The 19,389-nt window shown below is 37.6% G+C and overlaps 1 protein-coding gene across 6 annotated transcripts in view; it reads right to left on the bottom strand.

Moving 5' to 3' along the window:
* Window positions 1-19,389, bottom strand: part of KLHL5 (kelch like family member 5) — a 63,503-nt gene that overhangs the window by 26,622 nt on the left and 17,492 nt on the right. For all 6 annotated transcript variants that reach the window (XM_045834568.1, XM_045834566.1, XM_045834565.1 and 3 more), the window contains 4 exons: window positions 9,678-9,860; window positions 6,930-7,066; window positions 6,213-6,409; window positions 1,553-1,765 (listed from right to left, as the gene is read on the bottom strand). In XM_045834568.1, coding sequence (XP_045690524.1) covers window positions 1,553-1,765; window positions 6,213-6,409; window positions 6,930-7,066; window positions 9,678-9,820 — 690 coding nt within the window. In that variant the 5' untranslated portion in view covers window positions 9,821-9,860. The remainder of the gene's footprint in view (window positions 1-1,552; window positions 1,766-6,212; window positions 6,410-6,929; window positions 7,067-9,677; window positions 9,861-19,389) is intronic.

Here is a 19,389-nt window from a genome sequence, read left to right as displayed (position 1 = left end):
TTTAGACTCCTTAAAGGAGGAGCAAGGTGGCTGGAGAACAGCCTCATATGACTCCCATATAAGCGCATGTATAGCCACTCCCTTAAGCATTAAGCCCCAAGGACAATGTGGTTCTGGTCTGCATCAAATAATCTTAGGGACAAAGCATCGAGTCTTGAACACAAAGGCAGAGGTTTGGTCAAACTAGAGACAACATTCAGGTTTCAGTTGTGTTTCAGCTTCAGGCCCAGAAAGGCAGCAAAATCAGATGAAGTTGTGCCATGCCTGACATCAAGACCAGCTGCAACGACCAATAACTTTCCCCACCCCAGGGCCAACCAATCAGCAGAGGCTACAACTCTGAAAGGGCAGACCTGAAAGGCTGGTGAATATTGTACCGAGATCCTCCCCTGAGACCTCCAGACAAAAATCCTTAAGACAAAGGACCCGGTGTGCACTCATGCGCTCGCTCTGTCTCTCTGAAACACCCACGCTTTCCCCAACCCCTTCTTGCCACAGATGTGTTCTCTCTGGAGCACGTTTGTGCCTTTTTTCCTAATCTTCCCCCAGGAGTGTTTTCTTTGCCTTTCTTTCTTCTAAGCTCCAGGGGCCCTTCTTCCGCCTCTATGACTTGTTTCTTGAGCTCCCACAGCCCAGCTGGCTCCCTTCTTCTACCTCTGTGACTTTCTAAATAAACAGTTGCTTGCATTTCAGTTATGGCTCTGAAGTCTTTCTTAGCCAACACTCAAGGACTGAGTTATAACATCCGGTATCATTCGCCATTAACATCTCAGTTTAGCTTCTTCTGTAAATCCTTGGATATAAGACTTCTCTATTCAGCTAGTCTTCAGTTGGGTATTCAGGTTGATTCTTCTACATCTTAGTTGTAACTCCGGTTTGGTCCTGGGAGGAAGTGAGTATAATATCCACCTAATCCACTACAGTCTCGGATCTCTTCATACCGCTATTATTGATAGCACACAGAGCACTTTTCTGGTCCTCAAAATAATCCTGTGACTTGTCAGAGAAGATGTTATCTCCACTTGACAGACGAAGAAACTGAGGTGTGTGAATATGCTAGGTCATAGAGTTTTAAAATCTCAGAGCTGGAACTATTATTACCTCTCATTAATTTATTTATCACCAGAATCCAGCATTTAGTGAATACTTAGGAAGTGTGTAGCAAATGAGGTAATCTGATATTTCTGGTTCCTAGCATCTAGTGTTCCTTTTATTAGCAGCTCTACTAATTCTTCAATTGCTAGGATAGGTTTGCAGCCGAGTCAAATAAAATTACTAACCCCAAAGCAACAATGTTGCTTAATTGATCCAATTTAGGTTACTTAGTTGATGCAGCCAGACCTGCTGGGTTGGAAACATAAATGGAATTTTTTCTAGCTCATTATCTTTTCACTTAAACACTTTACAGGAATATATGTAAAATAACCTTATGGGATAGAATAATAAGAAAAAACCCTATACACAAGTATATATTAATGTAATTAACATAAAGTAAATACTCAAATTTTGTTGAAATTATGACATTGTTTGTAAATAATCAAAAACTGCTTACCTGTGGTGCAAGAAGAGGTAGCCTAATATAAGCCAAAAGTTTGCTGAGATCTTTCCGTCTCTGTTCCAGATCATGGCGGACCCAGGTAAGAAGGGCGTTCAGTATCGTCTCTTCATTGGGAATGTTCATGTCATCACTGGCCAAGAGCTTTGCAATCTCACTGGCTGGTAATAATACAAATTCCTGGTTTCGAATTACTTCCATGAAATGTTCCTACAGAGGAAATAAATATCATATAAACAATACTGTTTTTTTTTCTGTCCATCGGTTTATTTAAAGGAAACTAAACATTTCTGAAGTAGATGCCAAAACCCAGTTTATACTTTATAACTTCCTTACAATTTATTACTGCTTGCTAGGAAAGAAACACAGTAGGAAAACACATTTAAACTACAGCCATGTTGTTAAACTTTTTATTTCTATATTAAGTAGAATTAAAGTGTTGTATCATTTATTACATTTTAAAAATGGACATGGGACTTTTAGGTATTACTTTGTTCAAGTTAATTTTCACATGCTTTTCAGAGGAAGATTAAAAAAATAGACACTGAGATGGATGATGCTGTAACATTAAAAGCTAGTTTAGATTGGTGGTTGCTGTAGAATTGGGCCAACAGTGGAGCCAAAGACCTGGGTGAGCTGTGCAGCTACTTCTCTTACTTGGAAATGGCCTCCATGTGGGCTGGATTTCCCAGGACCATTCTGGACCACTCAAGTCATCTCAGACTCCGCTCCGGGAAGGGTATGTGTCCTCAGGGCTATCCTAAAACCAAACTGGCCCTTAAGAGTGTTTTAATATTTTTCAGATCACACAGGATTTTAGGTCTGTTTTGAAAACTTTTATTTCCTCTGATTTATGCACAAAGTTCTATTGGTCTCATAGGAAAATAAGGGCCAAAATAAAAGTGGTGACCTAGAATGCAGTGGGACTCCAGGACCTTACACTGAAGGTAATTCAGTACTGGCCACATACTAGAATCGTGCAACTTTAATTTGAAATGAGAAATAGAAATGCCCTTCGATGTGAAAGAGTGACTTTTCCTAGGCTTTTATGCTAAGCAATCTAAAGAGAAGGGAAATTTACTCTCTGCTGTACAAGATTACAAGTCTTAATGCATGGATTGATTACACAGTTATAATATAAATGCACATGCTAGACATATTGTCCCTTAATGTTTTTCTTACTCTCCTTACTGTGCTGTGACTGTCTCAGCATGCAGAGTTATGGGAAAGCAGCTAAGGCTATTTAAATTTGAGCTCCAGAGAAGGGTTGTCAGTACTATCTTCTATATTAAAATGAGAATTATATTTTCCATATAGCCTGAAGTAACCCTAGTTAGGTAGTAAGCTAAAATATATCTTGGGCTGACATTCTTTTCTGTAGAAATTCTTAAGAGGAAAACTATACATGAATAATTAACTAAATTCAATTGCTTCGATTCATCATGATTTGTTAAAGATGCCAAAATGAGTCTGTTTTAAATGACTGATTATCCTTTTCAGAACTATATTTTAATAAAACCTCAGCGCTGGAATGGCTTCAAGCAAACTGTTCTGTGCCATTTATTGCACACTGACATTCTGAAATGATTTGGTAACGCAGAGCAAGAGCTATAAAAATGCTGACACTCTCAACCCAGGTATCCCACAAGTAGTTTAATCCTTAATAAATAATTCACAAGAGGATAAAAAAGAGCTGATGTTTTTTTAATGATACTTATCTGCATTATTATTTCTAATAGTAAAAAATGAGAAATAGCCTAAATATCCAGCTATAGGGGGTTGTAACTCAATGGACTATTAAGTAGACCTTACAAATTTAAAGAACAAAGATCCTATAGGTACATGGAAAAACGTTTATCCTAAAATGTTAGGTGAGATTCTGAAGAAATGGAATGTACATTTCTAATTGCTCAGAGGTATAGCATACAGCATAGTCAACATTTATACAACACAGACGTAACTATTGCCATACTTCCATATGGTATTAATTGCATTTCATCAATGAGAAAAACCTATTATATAAATATTCATTCGACTATTTATGTGTTGATATAGCTATTTCAGGACAGTGCCCCTTCCATTCTAGTATAATCTGCATTTAGTAAACATTCAGTTTTTTAAAACAACTTATGGAAATACTACTGAATTTAAGGTTAAACGCAAAGTGCTTTTCCAAAGTATTTGGTTTTAAAGCAGGTATTTTAGCAGAATTCAATGTTTTTATAGGTTTTCTAGATCATGAAACAAAATCTTAAGTTTAAAAATTAAATGCTTATACTTATAAATCCCTAAGGACAGTAAGTATCTGTAACGACGTGACTAGTCTCAGACACTTCCGCAGAGGTTTAAGGACTCGCCCCAGGTTTCCTTCAGTGGCGGTCAGAGCAGGAACTGAAGCTTCCAGATTTCAGGATTACCGGAAGGAACTCCTCCTCCTTTCCCACTGGTATTCACTCGGGATCAGTGAACATCTCAAGTATACGCAGGGCTTCCTGATTGGGACAGCTGAGCGGAATTAGGCTTACTTCACGTTCTGAATCCACTCGGTGACGCCAACAGCTGTCGCGCTACCAAGCGCTTGCTAGCATTATGCCCTTTTCCCCTTTGGAACAGTTTTCAAGCAAATGAAATTACTGAGGGATTTATTTAAATTGAAGATTGAATTCCATTATACATTTTCATTCAGTTCCCATAGCAACAATTCAAATCACACAATCTACCTCTAAATTACTTATTGTTATTAGAATTCAATTTTATGTCTCTGTTGCAACTGAATAATGTCAAACAATGGCTTGAGATAAAAAAACTACAACCCATTGGCTACCAAAAGAGCTTTAAAAACATGAAGCTAATTTAAATTTATGTCTAAGTCTTAAAAAAGCAGTGCCTCTACCGTAAACAACAGGAATGACCTAAATGCATACAAATGTTTCCATATAAATAAAACTCCTTCCTAAGGAAAGAGATATTACTTACATTATGAACTGGTAATAAAGGTAAGAAATATCTAGTTTATTTTATACATATTCATGTTATTCTAAAAAGTATTTGACTTTGAAATGAGAACTCTGCAGGGTTAAAATGAGAATTCTGTGAGGAAGAATAAACAGAGAGGGGGAAAAGTCTTTCAAAGGACTTAATTTAAAGGATGTGCCTTGACCAGTGTAGCTCAGTCAACTGAGCGCAGACCTATGAACCAAAAGGTCACCAGTTCAATTCCCAGTCAGGGCACACGCCTGGGTTGGGTCCCCAGTGGGGGACATGTGAGAGGCAACCACACATTGATGTTTCTCTCCCTGTCTTTCTCCTTCCCTTCCCCCTCTCTAAAAATAAATAAATAAAATCTTAAAAAAAAAAAAAAGAAAGGATGTTAACCTACTACTGCGTTAGGTCTGTATAGTACTGTCCTGTCCTACACTCTCTTATTTTTTCACTTGAAGCACTGGGACCATCACAAACAAGAATATTTCTGAAAAACAATTACACCACAGGGAGAAAAACGAATCATAAAGGTTGTGCTTTTGTATGAGTACTTTTGTTCCTTCTCATGAATCTCTAACGTGAAGAGACTAAATCTATACAATGATGATGACAATGATGTGGTTAATTGGCTGGGTAAGCTGTGTGTTGAGCACTGTTTCAAGTGCTAAACTTCTATTAAACTCATTTAATCCTCATATTAAGCTTAGGAAGTAGGTAGAATTAATCTTCCCAATAGTTGTAAATATCTACTCTTATAAGTTTTCCAGATCTCTATTTCTCTACTGAAAGGTTCCTAAGTACGTGTCAGAAGGTTGGGGGATGGAGAGGAGGGCAGACAAAACCATCTAAAGGCAGATAAAATTAGTAAACGGAGAACTGTACATGTGTATGTGAATGTTGACATTCATTCTTCCCTTAGGTGCTGTATTGCTTTAACTGAAGCATTTAAAGCAAGAGTCTTCAATCACTGTTCGGAAGTATAGATGCGTGTGTGGACAGATGGTTATTCCTTAAAAATCCACACACCTTCCCTTCCCCAAATCCCTCTGCTATTAAGACCATGGAGGTTGGTCCTAACCATAGGCCCTCAACGTGCCCTTGTTTTCTTGTTGTCCTAAATCCATCAGTACCCATCATCCTCCAGGCTTCTGAATCAGACCCCGCTCTGTGATTTATTTTGAGCATACATTTGCTGTAATTAATAACAACATCTTTCTATATACCTAAAAGCACTTCTTACATAAGAGGTTTATCTGTGATAAATAGCCTCCCCTTCAGTCGCCTGTACTCTGCTCTAGTGCTGCATTAATACTCTACGATCATAATCACCAACTTCCGCAGTGAATAAGGGGACAATTCTGAAACTCATCCATGTGCTACAGAGTAAAAGGTTTGCTGGAAATTCTGCTTTAAAAACATCAGATCTGAAAGTCTTAAGTGAAACAGTCCTAGGCCACTATTCTTAGTGACTGTAAGGCCTGACTCATATATCCAGGAGATACATTACTTGGTGCTTTTCCCTCATAACTCAATGACATAGAACACGCTGGACAGTGACCCCCAGCCTCAAGACGTGTGGCAGAGCCATGGGGAAACAGCAACACGTAGATAAGCCCGCAATGATAAAGAATAAGACAAAGAACATATGCTTTCCTGCTTTTCAAGAAATACATACCATAGTATAATTGTGAGCCACTTTATGCAAATCTGTACAACCTTGGGCATCAGCAAAAGAACGGATTCCAAGGCAGTTGGATGGGTGAAGCTGTTTCATCAGGAACTTACAGCACGCTTCCACAACCTGTGAGAGCTGGAGAAGGCAGGCCGTGGACAGCAGGCACTCAATGTTGTCTTCTTTTAACTCGAGGCGGCCTTAATGATAAAAGGAAATTCCGTTAACTGTGGAATTATGTTAACCTCAGTTTATAAACTAATTGGTGTTAGTAGTAATAATTCTAAATAATAACCCATTATATGCATTTCAGATGTAGATGATTTAATATATTCTAAGAAGAAAAATAGTACTAACTACAAAAAGTTCACTGCTTGTTACTCCTGCTACAATAAAAAACTAATAGCTCATTTTCAGGATTTTTAAAGGATGATTTAATTAGTAAAATATCTATTTTACATACTTCAAATTAAATGCAATAATTTAAACACACATAATTGATTTCATAATTATATTAACATTTTAAAATATCATTCAACAGCTTAATTATAATAACCATTTTATAGGTTCCAATATACAGATCTTAACTTAAACAGGTATCACCAAGGGTGGTGATTATAATAGCAGAATTAACTGTTAACTATTACAGGCTTTATTAAAAGCAGAAATCTGAAATCTCATAATACAACATAAACCTAAGAGATTTTAAATTTTCATTACCTGTATATGCATACTGAATCAGGGACCATAGCGAATTCGGTTCTACACCTTCCATTTTTATTTCTTCCTGTCTTGCTTCCCTAACGTCATTAGTAAACATGGCAGCAAAATAATCTGAGACAGAGGAGAGCACCAATCTGAGAACATTAGAAAAAAAGAAAAATCCATGACCACACTACAGTTGATGTTCATTAATAAATGCTACTTTTACACAGTTCTGTATTTGTAAACTAATTTATAATGTGAACTGAGACAAAAAAAAATGTCTCTCCAAGAGAGGACACTGGGTGCTGAGAATCACAGGAAACACACTCTAAGTGTGTTAAAAAAAAAAATCCTGCTTTTGCTTTTCTCTCTCTCCAACTTTGTTACCCATAAAAAGTGCATGGTAGTGGGAAATGCATTTTAAGTCTGACAAATTGCTTTATGCTCTAGTTCCTCCCTTTGAATAATAAATTATCATTACTGAAAATTTTCTGCTGAGGTAGATGATTTATTCTTTCATTACTCAAATATCAATTTCTAACATCTAGGGAAAGAAAAGCTACAAGCCCACAGCATTAAACTGACTATCTATATAAAAGGGGGGAAATATAAAGGTTGTTTTCTGTTTGTCACTTTGAAAATAATCTGTTTTTTAATCACTACTTGTAATAATCATACAAGTAGTGAATATATGGGAGATATTTGAAAACGGTTTTAGCAAGTTATTTTGAACTTTTATGATATTTATTATTGTAGCATATATTTTGTTATAAAGTTACAATATTTTGTTATAATACTACAAAACTATAACATTTTGTTATAATACAACAGTCTATATTAGCTATGTTTCTAGATTTTTGGATAGTTACATATAAGTAAAATAGGCTATAAATAGATATTTTTAAAACATGCATTTTTTCATTTCATGTTTTGAAGATACTTCCATGTCAGCACATTTATACAGACTTACTTTATTCATATTTTTAGAGAAATAGAGATTATGATACAAATAATGGTTGAAATTCCCTGGGTTCCTCTCTAATTCCATTCTCCTTCTTCCCCAACAGCACGATGCTGAGTCCTGAGGTTTGCAAATTGCTCTCTAAAGTGCTGTGCCTACTTAGATGCCTGCCAGAATTGTGTAAGAGTTAATTTAATATTTCCCCAGAATACTGTCAGGTGTTATAAGTGTTGGCCATCTGCAGGGTATCAAATGGCATCTCACTGTTTAAATCACCTGACTGCTAGTGAGGTTGAAGATCTTTTCAAATGTTTATGGTCATCCAGTTTTCTTCTTCCTCGAATTGCCTAGTCATTCATTTATCCACTGAACAAATGCTAATGCATATCTGTAAGTAATGGGTACTATTCTAGATACTTAAGATATTATTGGTGCAAAAACATAGACAAAAGATCCCTTCTCTCACTGAGCCTTACACTGTAGAGAAGGGAGGCTCCAGAAGGCAGACAAGCACTATACAGCAGAAATAAACTCTACAGTACCTTAAAAGTGACTTAGTTCCATGGGGGAAAAGAGTCCGGCAAAGGCATATGGGGAGTGGGAGGTGGGTTTAAATAGATGGTTTCACTGGAAGGTGACAATTGGGTAAAGAAGTGAAGGAGGCGGAGGAATTAGTCATGCAGGAATCCGGGAATAGCATTCGGGCAGAAGAGCAGCCAGTGCAAAACTCCAAAGGCAGGGGCAGCGTGCGTGGCACACACAAGGAACAGTAAGGGGTCTGTGTGGCTCAGGGTGAGCAAGGAGAGCAGCGGGACAGAACACTACGGAGGGAATGACAGGAGGCATCACACCGCCACTGTGAGGGCTTGGGCTTTCACACCCAGTGACATGAGGGGTCGCTGAAGAGTTTGATCAGAGGAGCGACCGAATCTGAGTTCGTTTTCAAGGATCACTCGGGTACTGTGTGGATAACAGGATGTCAGGGAAAGGAAGCAAAGGAAGGAGACTGGTCAGGAGTTTCTCGCACTAGTAACCTAAGTGGCGTGGTGATGCTTACGTGCGCGCGACAGGAAAGGCAGTGAGTTCTGTTTTGGAAGTACAGAACTGGAGACGCCTCTACGAAATTCAGGTTGAAATATCTTTTATAATAAATGGATGCTCATAATATGGACTTTTTGTCACAATATGTAATAGCATCTCATGCTAATTAAGTTACTGAAAACTGTAAGACCAAGGCCATTCTTCCTGATTTTACTTCTACTTTGGAGACTGTAACAAAACCTTTGGGACAGAGTGTTAATTAATTTTGAAAGGCGTAACAAAACCTTTGGGATCATAATGGTGATTAACACTGAACATTGAATGTGGAATTGTCAGAAGTAAAATAATGTCTTGTTTTTTATTAAACAGCTCTTCTTTCCTTTTCTTGTGTCAAGAAATAATACTTCATTTGTGCTTAAAGGCCTTCGTTCCCTGACACCACTGCTTTTCATATTTCTTGGGGGTCAGCAAACAGAAGTTGAGAAAACTGTGGTTATTTAAAACCTAGGCCCAGCAATACTGAATGGTCTGAAGCTAGTGTGTTATGTTTGCAGCTCTACGGAGGAAAAGTGACCCTTTTGCGGTCACTGAATGTGTAATAATTTCATATGTACTATTTTCTTTGCAGAAATTCCATGAAATATACCCTTTCCTCAAAAACATTCTGTCCTAACAATCAACTGGAAAAAGTTACCTCAAATATACATAACTAAATTATCAAGGAAATATTTCACACATACAGAAATTTGGAAAATAGTTACCGATGAGCTGGAATTCTGCGATCACCAGCAACTAGAATTACATCACACAACTGTTTATGTCTCAAATAGTTTTCCATCTTTTTAAAGGTTTGCTCAGCATGATTAAGGGCTTGGAAAAATTCATCTGATGAACATGGCTCCATAGTATGGCAGGATGATAATGTCTGACTGCTATTGGAAGTCCTGAAAGAAAAGAGAACACACATTTTGATGTATCACTGCTACATTAAAAAGATCTTTCCAACCAAGTCCCTCTCAAGCCTTCAAATGTAATAGGAGTAATCAGTGCTACCAGCCAATATTAATGTAGAATGAGTCATCATTTTGTCTTTTAAAATCAATGATGGCTCAAATCATATGTGTGTCTTACAAACACTATGAATGAATGTGACATCTGTTAGTTAATAGTGACACATATTCTTTATAGTGTCTGCTTTTGAGGTCTCTTCTCTGGTCAACGCAACATCTCTGCTGAAAAAGAGCCAAGCTGTAGTCATATTAATAACCATATTGCCCAACAGTATATTTAATTGTGTAAGAGGTCATTTTTGGAAGACAGAAAGGCAGATATAAATCCAAGTCATCCTTTACTTAAAAATGGGTTAGGTTCCACACTTACGTACAAGGCATTGAAAATATGAAATATGCTGTCATTAAAAAACTGTGTTATAGCTAATTCATTTCATTCTCTGGTCAGTCTTCAAAAGCCCAGATAAACTATAACTTATAGGTTAAAGGTCTTTGATGGCCTAATCAACAAATTATTTGAAATGGACAAATTATAACTTGAAAAGTATGAGTTCTGTCTTTATATGATTTACTGGTAGTGAAAAATTAAAAAAATTAGGATTAAGAATGAAATCATAAACTCACTACCCTCCCCCTTCCCTCCAAGACCTTTTCTCCAAGATCACTTGAATTAAGTAATCAACATCTGTTGGCTATGCAACGAACTATAAAACTACCAACTGTGCCATAACTTAGTTCTCATTTCTCACCAGATTCACTTTTAAGAATATTATGATTCTGACAAACGCTTTGTTCAGTCAAGCCTCACTCCATCTTAAGAGAGTTTTCTTAATGTAAACATCTAATAACCTTACAAAAAGAAGTCATCGGATCGTTTACTTTTAAAGTAAAGGGAACAGAAGCGAAGGAGACTAACAGCTTGCCAGGAGTCACAGAGTTCATTCACAGCAGAACTAGGGCTGTTGTAGAGACTGCTGTGTGTTCACCAAAACAGCTTTTCCTTTTCCTCCTGGGAATACAGCTAGACTCTATTTCCCAGCGTTTCTCGCCGAGAGATGTGGTCTTATGGTGGAATGCACTGCATCATCTCACGGCTACAGTGGCTAAGAGCAGGTATACCTTTTCCATTCTTTCCTTCTGTATTCCTGAGTTGAATGGAGAGGAATGAGGACTCAGATGAAGGAAGAGGTAAAATACACACGTGGAAGGTCACTCAAGTAAGCGCACTCACACGGACTGTACTCACGAGAACTCTCACAGAGCACTGAGATGTATCAGTTTTGGAAGTTAGTAGTGCCTTGACTAATGCATATCTCTACCTAACTGCTCACAGTGCACTGCATTTTCAGTGCCAAACAAAAGCAGGCCTGAAAAAATGTTCTTGGAGAATAACTGTCAATAATGAAAATAGAAGCACAACATATATGATCTAGAAAGGATTCACTGCATACTATGAGTATTACTAATGTAATGACTTGGAAAGTCCAGTATAATATGCTTAACTTTACATTTAAGATCATTAACATAAACATGTGTTGAGTAATGTATGACTATATGTTGCTTATATATAAAAATGAAGATTAGAAACCACTTTAAAATCTAGCAGAAAACATAAGCAAAAAAATAATAGTGGTGGCTTTGATGAATAACAATTTGAAGATTTAAAATACTTTTCTAATAACACAAAGTTTTATACTGTCAAAATACTGAGAAATGATTGTAAGAGTATTAATAATCTAAGGATTAGAGAAAATTAGAACATCTAATTCTCATAAGCTACAAACTCCTTCAAGGACAAGGCAAAGTGAAGTAAATAAATCAAGTATGGTACTTCTTTCCTAGGTTTCTATATTTTGCATCACATTTCTTATACTTTGTATTAAATTCTCAGTAATAACTAGAAAATGAGTTAGTTGAATATTTTTTGAGTGAAGTGCGATCATCAAACATAAATGCTAATCAATGTTAAGTTCTAAAAAAGCAACAGCATTTTTATAATACTACCCTCACTGAGTTTTTACAGACCAGCTTTCGTGTTAGTATAAGCCTAATTAATACACAGGCCATCCCTTTTCTCATTAAGAATACTCAGGGTGTTGGTTCTTCAACCTCCGGCATGAATCAGGATAACCAGGGGAGCGTTTCCGCACCTGTGTTCAGAGCCTCATTCTTGAAAACTGATTTACTAGGCCTACCTAAGGTGAGACCTAAACATCATATTTTTTAAAAGCCCTAAAGGTGATCCCAATGTCACAGGCTAAAGACCACTGATGTGCACATTAGGTAAAAGACACATCACACACATCAGCATGTGAGGAGCTTACATGTTCAAAACACTGATTAACACAATAGATACTTCAAACATGTGTAAAGTGAATTTCTTTGAACAAAGTATTTCAAATGAACTACTAGAAATTAATGGAATATTTGTTATTTTCAAAATGAACAGAGAGGTAAAACATCAAATCACTTATGTATATAACACATTAACAAAACAACAATTCATGAATCTAAAATGTTTCAAATTTTGTTATTTGCTTTCAAGGTTTCAGCTGCCTTCACACGTTCAATAAACATATTATTTCAATGCGACAATTAATTCACTGAGATCTCTGGATACAGCAATCACTATCACTCCTCCAAATGAAGGACCAAAGAAGTGTAGCCTTCTGATTTGTATCCTATGAAAAAGTAAAGCCGTTTGTTCACGAAAGGAGCATGAAAGAGGAAGGAACAGGTCTGGGTACCTGATAGATTTAAGAGCTGCACAGCTTTCTAGAGTTTCTTGGTTTGTTATTAAAAAATGGGGGCCTTGCATATACATTTTAACAATGTAAAAATTTACTAAGAAATAATTTAGTGCACATACATACAACTGTAGGACCTTAGGCACTTGGATCATTACATAGAGAATTTTTACGTCTAGAGCACAGGTGGCAAACACAAGGCCTGTGGGCTGAATCTGGCTCTCTACCTTGTTTTATCCGGCCGGGCACCTTGTTTCTACCCAGTGGTAGCACTGAGCTCTCGCTTAACTGCTAAGGAGTAGTTACACGTATACAGTCCTAAAATTACATTTGGCCCTTTGAAGGCAACCACAAGGCTGATGTGGCCCCTGGTGAAAATGAGTTTGACACCTGTGATCTAGAAGGAACCCATGCAATCATCTAATTCAATTCCCTTATTTTGCAGATGAGAAAATCTGAGGCCCCGAGTGGGCCAAGATGACCAAGGACACATGAGCAGCTGGTCACAAAGCCAGAATGAGGAGGCATTCAGAGTACTGGCCAACTGACCACTCACAAAGGAATAGAAATTCTTGCTTAAGTTTACCCACAGGCATCAGTGGGGCAAGGGCACGAAGGGCAAATAATGGTACACTATGAATGAGGATAACTGAACAGAAAAAAAGACATTAGAATTAAGGATCTCAGACAAAAGTCTGCTGCTCTGTGACTGCTCCTAAGCTGGGCATGAGAGAGTGAGAGTTGTTTAGGTCTTGGTGGGACACAGGTCAAACTGCTCTGATACTCGAGCTCTGTGGAATTTACTATGGTAACACTTCCGGTTTCTTTTTCTTCTGTGCTTTGGACTGGGTTGAATTGGATAGGTATGATGTAGTAATTAAGAGCATTTTAGGAAGGTTCTAGAACTGTGTTAATACATTAGCCACTAGCCCCGTGAGGCTATTTTAATTTAAGTAAAATTAACTAAAATAAAAAATTCAGTTCTTTAGTTGGACTAGTCATGTTTCAAATGCTCGACAGTCTCATGGGGCTGTTGGCTGCCAGACTGGACGGTGCAGAGATGGAACATTTCTATCGATGCAGAAAGCTCCATTGTAAAGTGCATATTCAGATTCCCTGTCACTGGGTGTCACTCTGTGGAAGTTCTTTTATTCCTTTAAGCCTTATCTTTTTCAATAGCAGAACAGGAATAAGTAATACATAGTACTTTCTTTCAAAGGATACCTCACTGGAGGATTAGTAAATGAAATAATGAATGCACAGCCTTAGCACAAAATAAGTAAGCTACTGTTAGTAGAACTGCGCTTTTTATGGCCAATGAAAAGGTTGATTCTTACATGTGCCCTGACTGGGGATCGAACCCACAACCTTGGTAAATTGGGACAATACTCCAACCAACTGAGATACCTAGCCAGGGCTGGTTGGTTGTCTGTTTAAAAAATGATTCTAGTGTTATCAATTTTTATAACTAAGGTTCATACTTTCTAGTTAAAACGGCCTTCCTAATTAAAGTAGCAAACTCAGCAGACATCCTAACCCACAATACAAACATCTGGGGACAGGCCATTTATGAAGCATTGAAAATATATTTCTCTGTGATTTCTATAAATAGCAGATGAGATTTGAAGTATGTCTTAGAATTCAGATGAGTGAGGAGGAGAAGAGGAGTTGGGACTGTCCCTGTAAGGGGAGGACAAGGCAGCTGCGTAAAGAGAAAGGACAAGATGCAAAGAAAAATACTACCATCACCTTTTTCCTTCTCAAGACAAATATTTTCTGATTTTGGAATTTAATAGGCTTTTTTCCCTCCCCTGGTCCTGTGTCCAGAATCTGTGGTGAAGAGAATGAAATGTTGTTTATAAGAATCAAATGTTCTTTTTTTTTAAAGATTTTATTTATTTATTTTTTAGAGAGGGAAGAGGGGAGAGAGAGAGAGAGAGAGAGAGACAGAGAGAGAGAGAGAAACATCAGTGTGTGGTTGCTGGGGGCCATGGCCTGCAACCTAGGCATGTGCCCTGACTGGGAATCGAACCTGTGATGCCTGGTTCGGAGCCCGTACTCAATCCACTGAGCTATGCCAGCCAGGGCAAGAATCAAATGTTCCTAATAATAACCAGAGTGAAGGGGAAGGGCCAGTGGACACTCTCATACAATACTGGTGAGAATTAAAATAGCAGTGATATTCCTGATATGTCTTTGAGAATACAAATTAAAAACCCTGAAAATGTGCATCCCCTTGGAACTTTATCCAAAGAAAGAATTATCTGTTTGTACAGAGATATAACTACAGAGAGGGTTCATCATAGGTTGTTACTGACAGGAAAATACTAAAAACCACTTAAATTCCAAAAAGAAAAATAGAACATTGGTTAAAGAAACAAAAATTATATCTGTGCATGGGAGTATGATGCAACCATTTAAAAAGATGTAAGAGAATTATCTAATGACAAAGAAAGCTGTTTTAGTGGAGATCGATTTTTCATGCCTATCCAGAACTCCTATGGTAACAGATCCATCTCTGCCTTTTGGGAAACTGTCCATTTCCTGCCTCAGTCCACGAGGCTTGGGGAGAGTTGAATCTTCCCCAGTGCAGAGGTGAGCAAGGAACTGAGGCCTGACCAGTAAGAGTATCATATCTCCCGGAGATGAGAACCAATTTCAAGATGTTTGTTGTCATTCTTTAACAAGTCACTCTCTTTACATTGAGGTTGCTAAGCTGATAAACAGAAAACTTGAAGCTGCTAGTGGTTTTTTTTTTTTGCTCCCATGTGAGAAAATGCCATCACGGAGGAAAACCTAATCTAGAGAGAGAGAAGTACAGATTTCTGGTGCTGTTGGAGGACCTGGATCTAGCCATGTCTAAAGCTAGGCTCCATTATTGGACTTTTTATTTACTTATGTGAGCCCAAAACTTCTAGCTTGTGCTTAAATCAGTTTGAGTTGGGCTTCTGTCTTTTGCGACCAGAGTCCTAATTTTAATATTTACATATTAAATATAATATATATTTATATTATATTATAAATATATATTATTTATTTATATAAATAAATAAAGAAAGAAAGGGCAAAGAAAGCAGGTTGCAAAACAGTATGAACAATAAGACTGAAATTTTTATTCTAAAAACATGCTTTGTATTATGTTTGTATAGAAAATATACTGGAAGGACACTTCTCCAAATTGTTATGGCAGGGTAATTAGTGATTTGTATTTTTTCATTTTCGCCTATTTCTATTTTCCAGTGTCTCTGATAAAAATAGGATGTAATATGGGAAACATCTAATTGAAAAATTAGATGCAAAGAATTCTTGTGAGTTCTATTCAGCTGTCTCCACCTCTTGCACTTGCACTTCATCTCTTACGATCAACTTTGTTGACCATAACCCAAACCACTCTTTACTTGCACCACAGTAATGTGTTTTAGCTGGACACACTTAGCTGGACACACCTACTTACACAGGTGGAAACCACATTTCTGAACTTCTCTTGCCACTAGCTGTGGTCATGTGACTGGGTTCTCAACAATGGAACGTGAGTGGAATTGATATATGCAACTTGTGTTACTTGCTTAATGTCTTCTTTTTCTTCTTTGTTTTTTTCCATAAGCTGGAATGTAGTGGGGAGCTGAGTACGCTTTGACAATAAAGGAAGGGAAACACCTTGCAGGATGGAGAGACAATATGGAAGAAACCTGGGTCTCTGAGTGAACTTGTGAAGCAGAGCTAATGTATTCTTATTCAGTGTAAATAATAAATTCTTACTCTGTTTAAATCAGTTAGTCAATTTCAGTTGCTTAACACTATGAATACTGACTGACAGAGCATACAGAAAGGTATCAGGGTTCATGAACTGCTTGAACTATACACAAAATATGTAACACACACATGCATGCATGCATGCATGCACCTGCATGCACACTGAGTGCTTCTGGGGAGAGGTTCCATAGACTGTGTGTTGTGTCCAGGGAACCCATACTATGACTGGGTATGTATGTTTAAAGGAAGATGATGCCATTCATTCATCCCAGACACAAGTGCATTGTAGTTCAATCTTTGCCATCTTTGGAAACAAAATGTTTCATGCGGAAATGCAGAAAATTTTAATTTCAAATCAAACCAGACTGGTTTAAACATGATGTAGACAACACAAAGAGGGTCGAGAAAAAGGAGAGAGCTCTGGACAAAAGCTGGTACTATGAAGATAACCCCATGCCTGCAGAGGAGGACCTAAATGCCTTCAGGCTGAGTCAAAGAATAGCAAATCATCCGATCAATATTTCAAGGATCTCTGTAGTTGAAACACAGACTAGCAAGCAACCAATAAGACAGGTCTGCTGACAGTAGATAAAGATTCGAGGCCGTGTCAAAATAATACGCCTGTAAGCCAGCCAGGCTTGCCATTTTCGAGAACCAGGCTAAGAAAATTAACTGGAGAGAGAAGCTGACACTGGTCAGAACCAGTCATTAACTATTATGTTAATCCAGGTTGAACAAGGTGATTCAATGAATAGTCACAGAGAACTGCCTACTGGTATGTAAGCATGAAATCTACATATTAATTGTTTGGGTACAAAATGCAGCAATTTCCAAGTGATCAAGGTCAGTATCAACAGTGGTAAGTCTGGTTGGTAGAATGTATCCTTGACATGATGCGATGAAAATGCCACTTTACTTCTGTTGTCTTCCTCCCCAAAACTCACCCCCTCAGTCCAACTATGAGAAACACATCAGACAAATCCCAACTGAATAAGACATTCTACAAAACATCTGACCAGTATTCCCAAAAGTGCCAAAGCAATCAAAACATGAGGGAAATCTGAGAAACTGTCACAGCCCAGAGGAGACTAAGAAGACACGATGACTAAATGTCACGTGGCATCCAAGATAGGATCTTGCAACAGAACAAAGACATTAGGTAGGAATTAAGGAAATCTGAATAAAGTGTGGACTTTAGTTAGCAACAAGGTATCAATATTAATTCATTAATAGTAACAGATGCACCATACTAATAAGATAAGAATAACACGGGAACCTGCGTTTGGGTACATAGGAAGTCACCCTATACTATCTTTACAGTTTTCCTGTAAATATAAAACTGTTCTAAAAATATAAAATTTATAACTCAGTTGAAGTGTCATCCCGCAGGCAAAAAGGTTGAGGATTTGGTCCCTCCTCAGGGCACATGCTAGGTTGCTTGTTTGATCCCCTGTTGGGGCACCTACGAGAGGCAACTGACCGATGTTCTCTCTCACATCGATGTTTCTGCTTCTCTCTCTCTCCCTTCTTCTCTCTCTAAAATCAATAAGCACATCTCAAGTGAGGATAATAAATAGATACATATAATTTATTTGTTTAAATGTAGTTTCATTTTACTTATTAACTTTGAGCGAGTTAACCTTTCTGTGCCTTATTGGCCTCGTCTGTAAGATTAGAATGCAGGGTGGGCAAAAGTAGGTTTACAGTTGTGAGTCCCTGAAACACAGAGTACATCTTTGTGTCATTATTTAATTACTGTATCATTTTCCATACTAATGATTATAGACCTAGTTTTGCCCAACCCAGTATAATAGCAGTAATCTAACTCAGAGGTTGGTTGTGAAGACCAAGTGAGTTAATATACATACAGTGCTTAGAACAGTGCCTCACAGAGAGTAAGCACCCAGTCAGCATTAACTGTATCACTGTATTATATTATTATTTTTGAATATTTGTAAAGTATAGTAATACTTTATGCATATTTATTAAAAAACAGTCTGGGACTAAAGTCTAACTTTATAAACAAAATTTGAAATGAATTTACCCCAATTAAAAATGTCAAAAATTACATAATTTCAAAGCTGGCACATCGAGTGCAGTGTAAGCTGTGCTTGTGTCAAGGTCACGTGGTGGGCCACATGTAGTCCTTGCTGACCCTGCTAAGAATCCATCGTGAATTAAGGTCTTAGGAACCCCAAGTTCACAGAAAGAGTGACAGCTTTGTTACTTAGGGTCTAAAATTCCTCATGGTGTAAAAAACTTGAAGTTTGTATTTTAATACCAAAGTGATGACTTAGATGACACCCACGGAGAAAAGGTGGCTGAACCACAGACCCGGGATCAAAGTGGAGAGCGGAGACACTCTTACATCGCTTAGATCTGTGGCAGCAGGAACTCCCAGCAGGCTGAGGCTCGGGCAGACACTTCTGGCTGGCACACAGCTGATCAAACGTATCAACAACCCATGAGACCCCCCAAGTCCAGCTTTGAACTGTCCTGACCCACTGTAGGTGTTAGGGTTCTGCGTGTGTGAAACCACCCAGCAGGCTCCCTTTTGTCTAATTAGTGAAAACTTCAGTCTCAGAGGTCTTCCATTTTTCCAACAACTGAAAATGTCATTCTAAGTTTTGATATCTAAATAATAAGAATTATTACTGTCTAAATTAGAAATTCTCTATATGTCATATGTATTCCCCTGCTGTCTTTAACATTTTGAGATATCAATCTATAGTGTACTCATAAAACGAGTATTTGTCATATTTGTTAATATTTGCAAAAATGGAGACAACTGTACATGAACAATAAAAAAAAAGAAAAAGAATCATTCCCAAGTTATGTACAAAGATTTGATGAATATCTGTGTAGCATCTTTTGACATTAACAGTGATAATTTCTGATTTGTTTATAGTAGAGGGCAACTACCTAGAGAGACTGCTCACTTAATCAAAAAGCTGGGGGCAAAT

Source organism: Phyllostomus hastatus, unplaced genomic scaffold (assembly GCF_019186645.2).
Source record: "Phyllostomus hastatus isolate PE091 unplaced genomic scaffold, TTU_PhHast_1.1 phas_contig_196, whole genome shotgun sequence".
Lineage (NCBI taxonomy): Eukaryota > Metazoa > Chordata > Mammalia > Chiroptera > Phyllostomidae > Phyllostomus > Phyllostomus hastatus.
The sequence above is the reverse complement of the archived record's forward strand: the minus strand, read 5'-3'. Positions and strand labels throughout refer to the sequence as shown.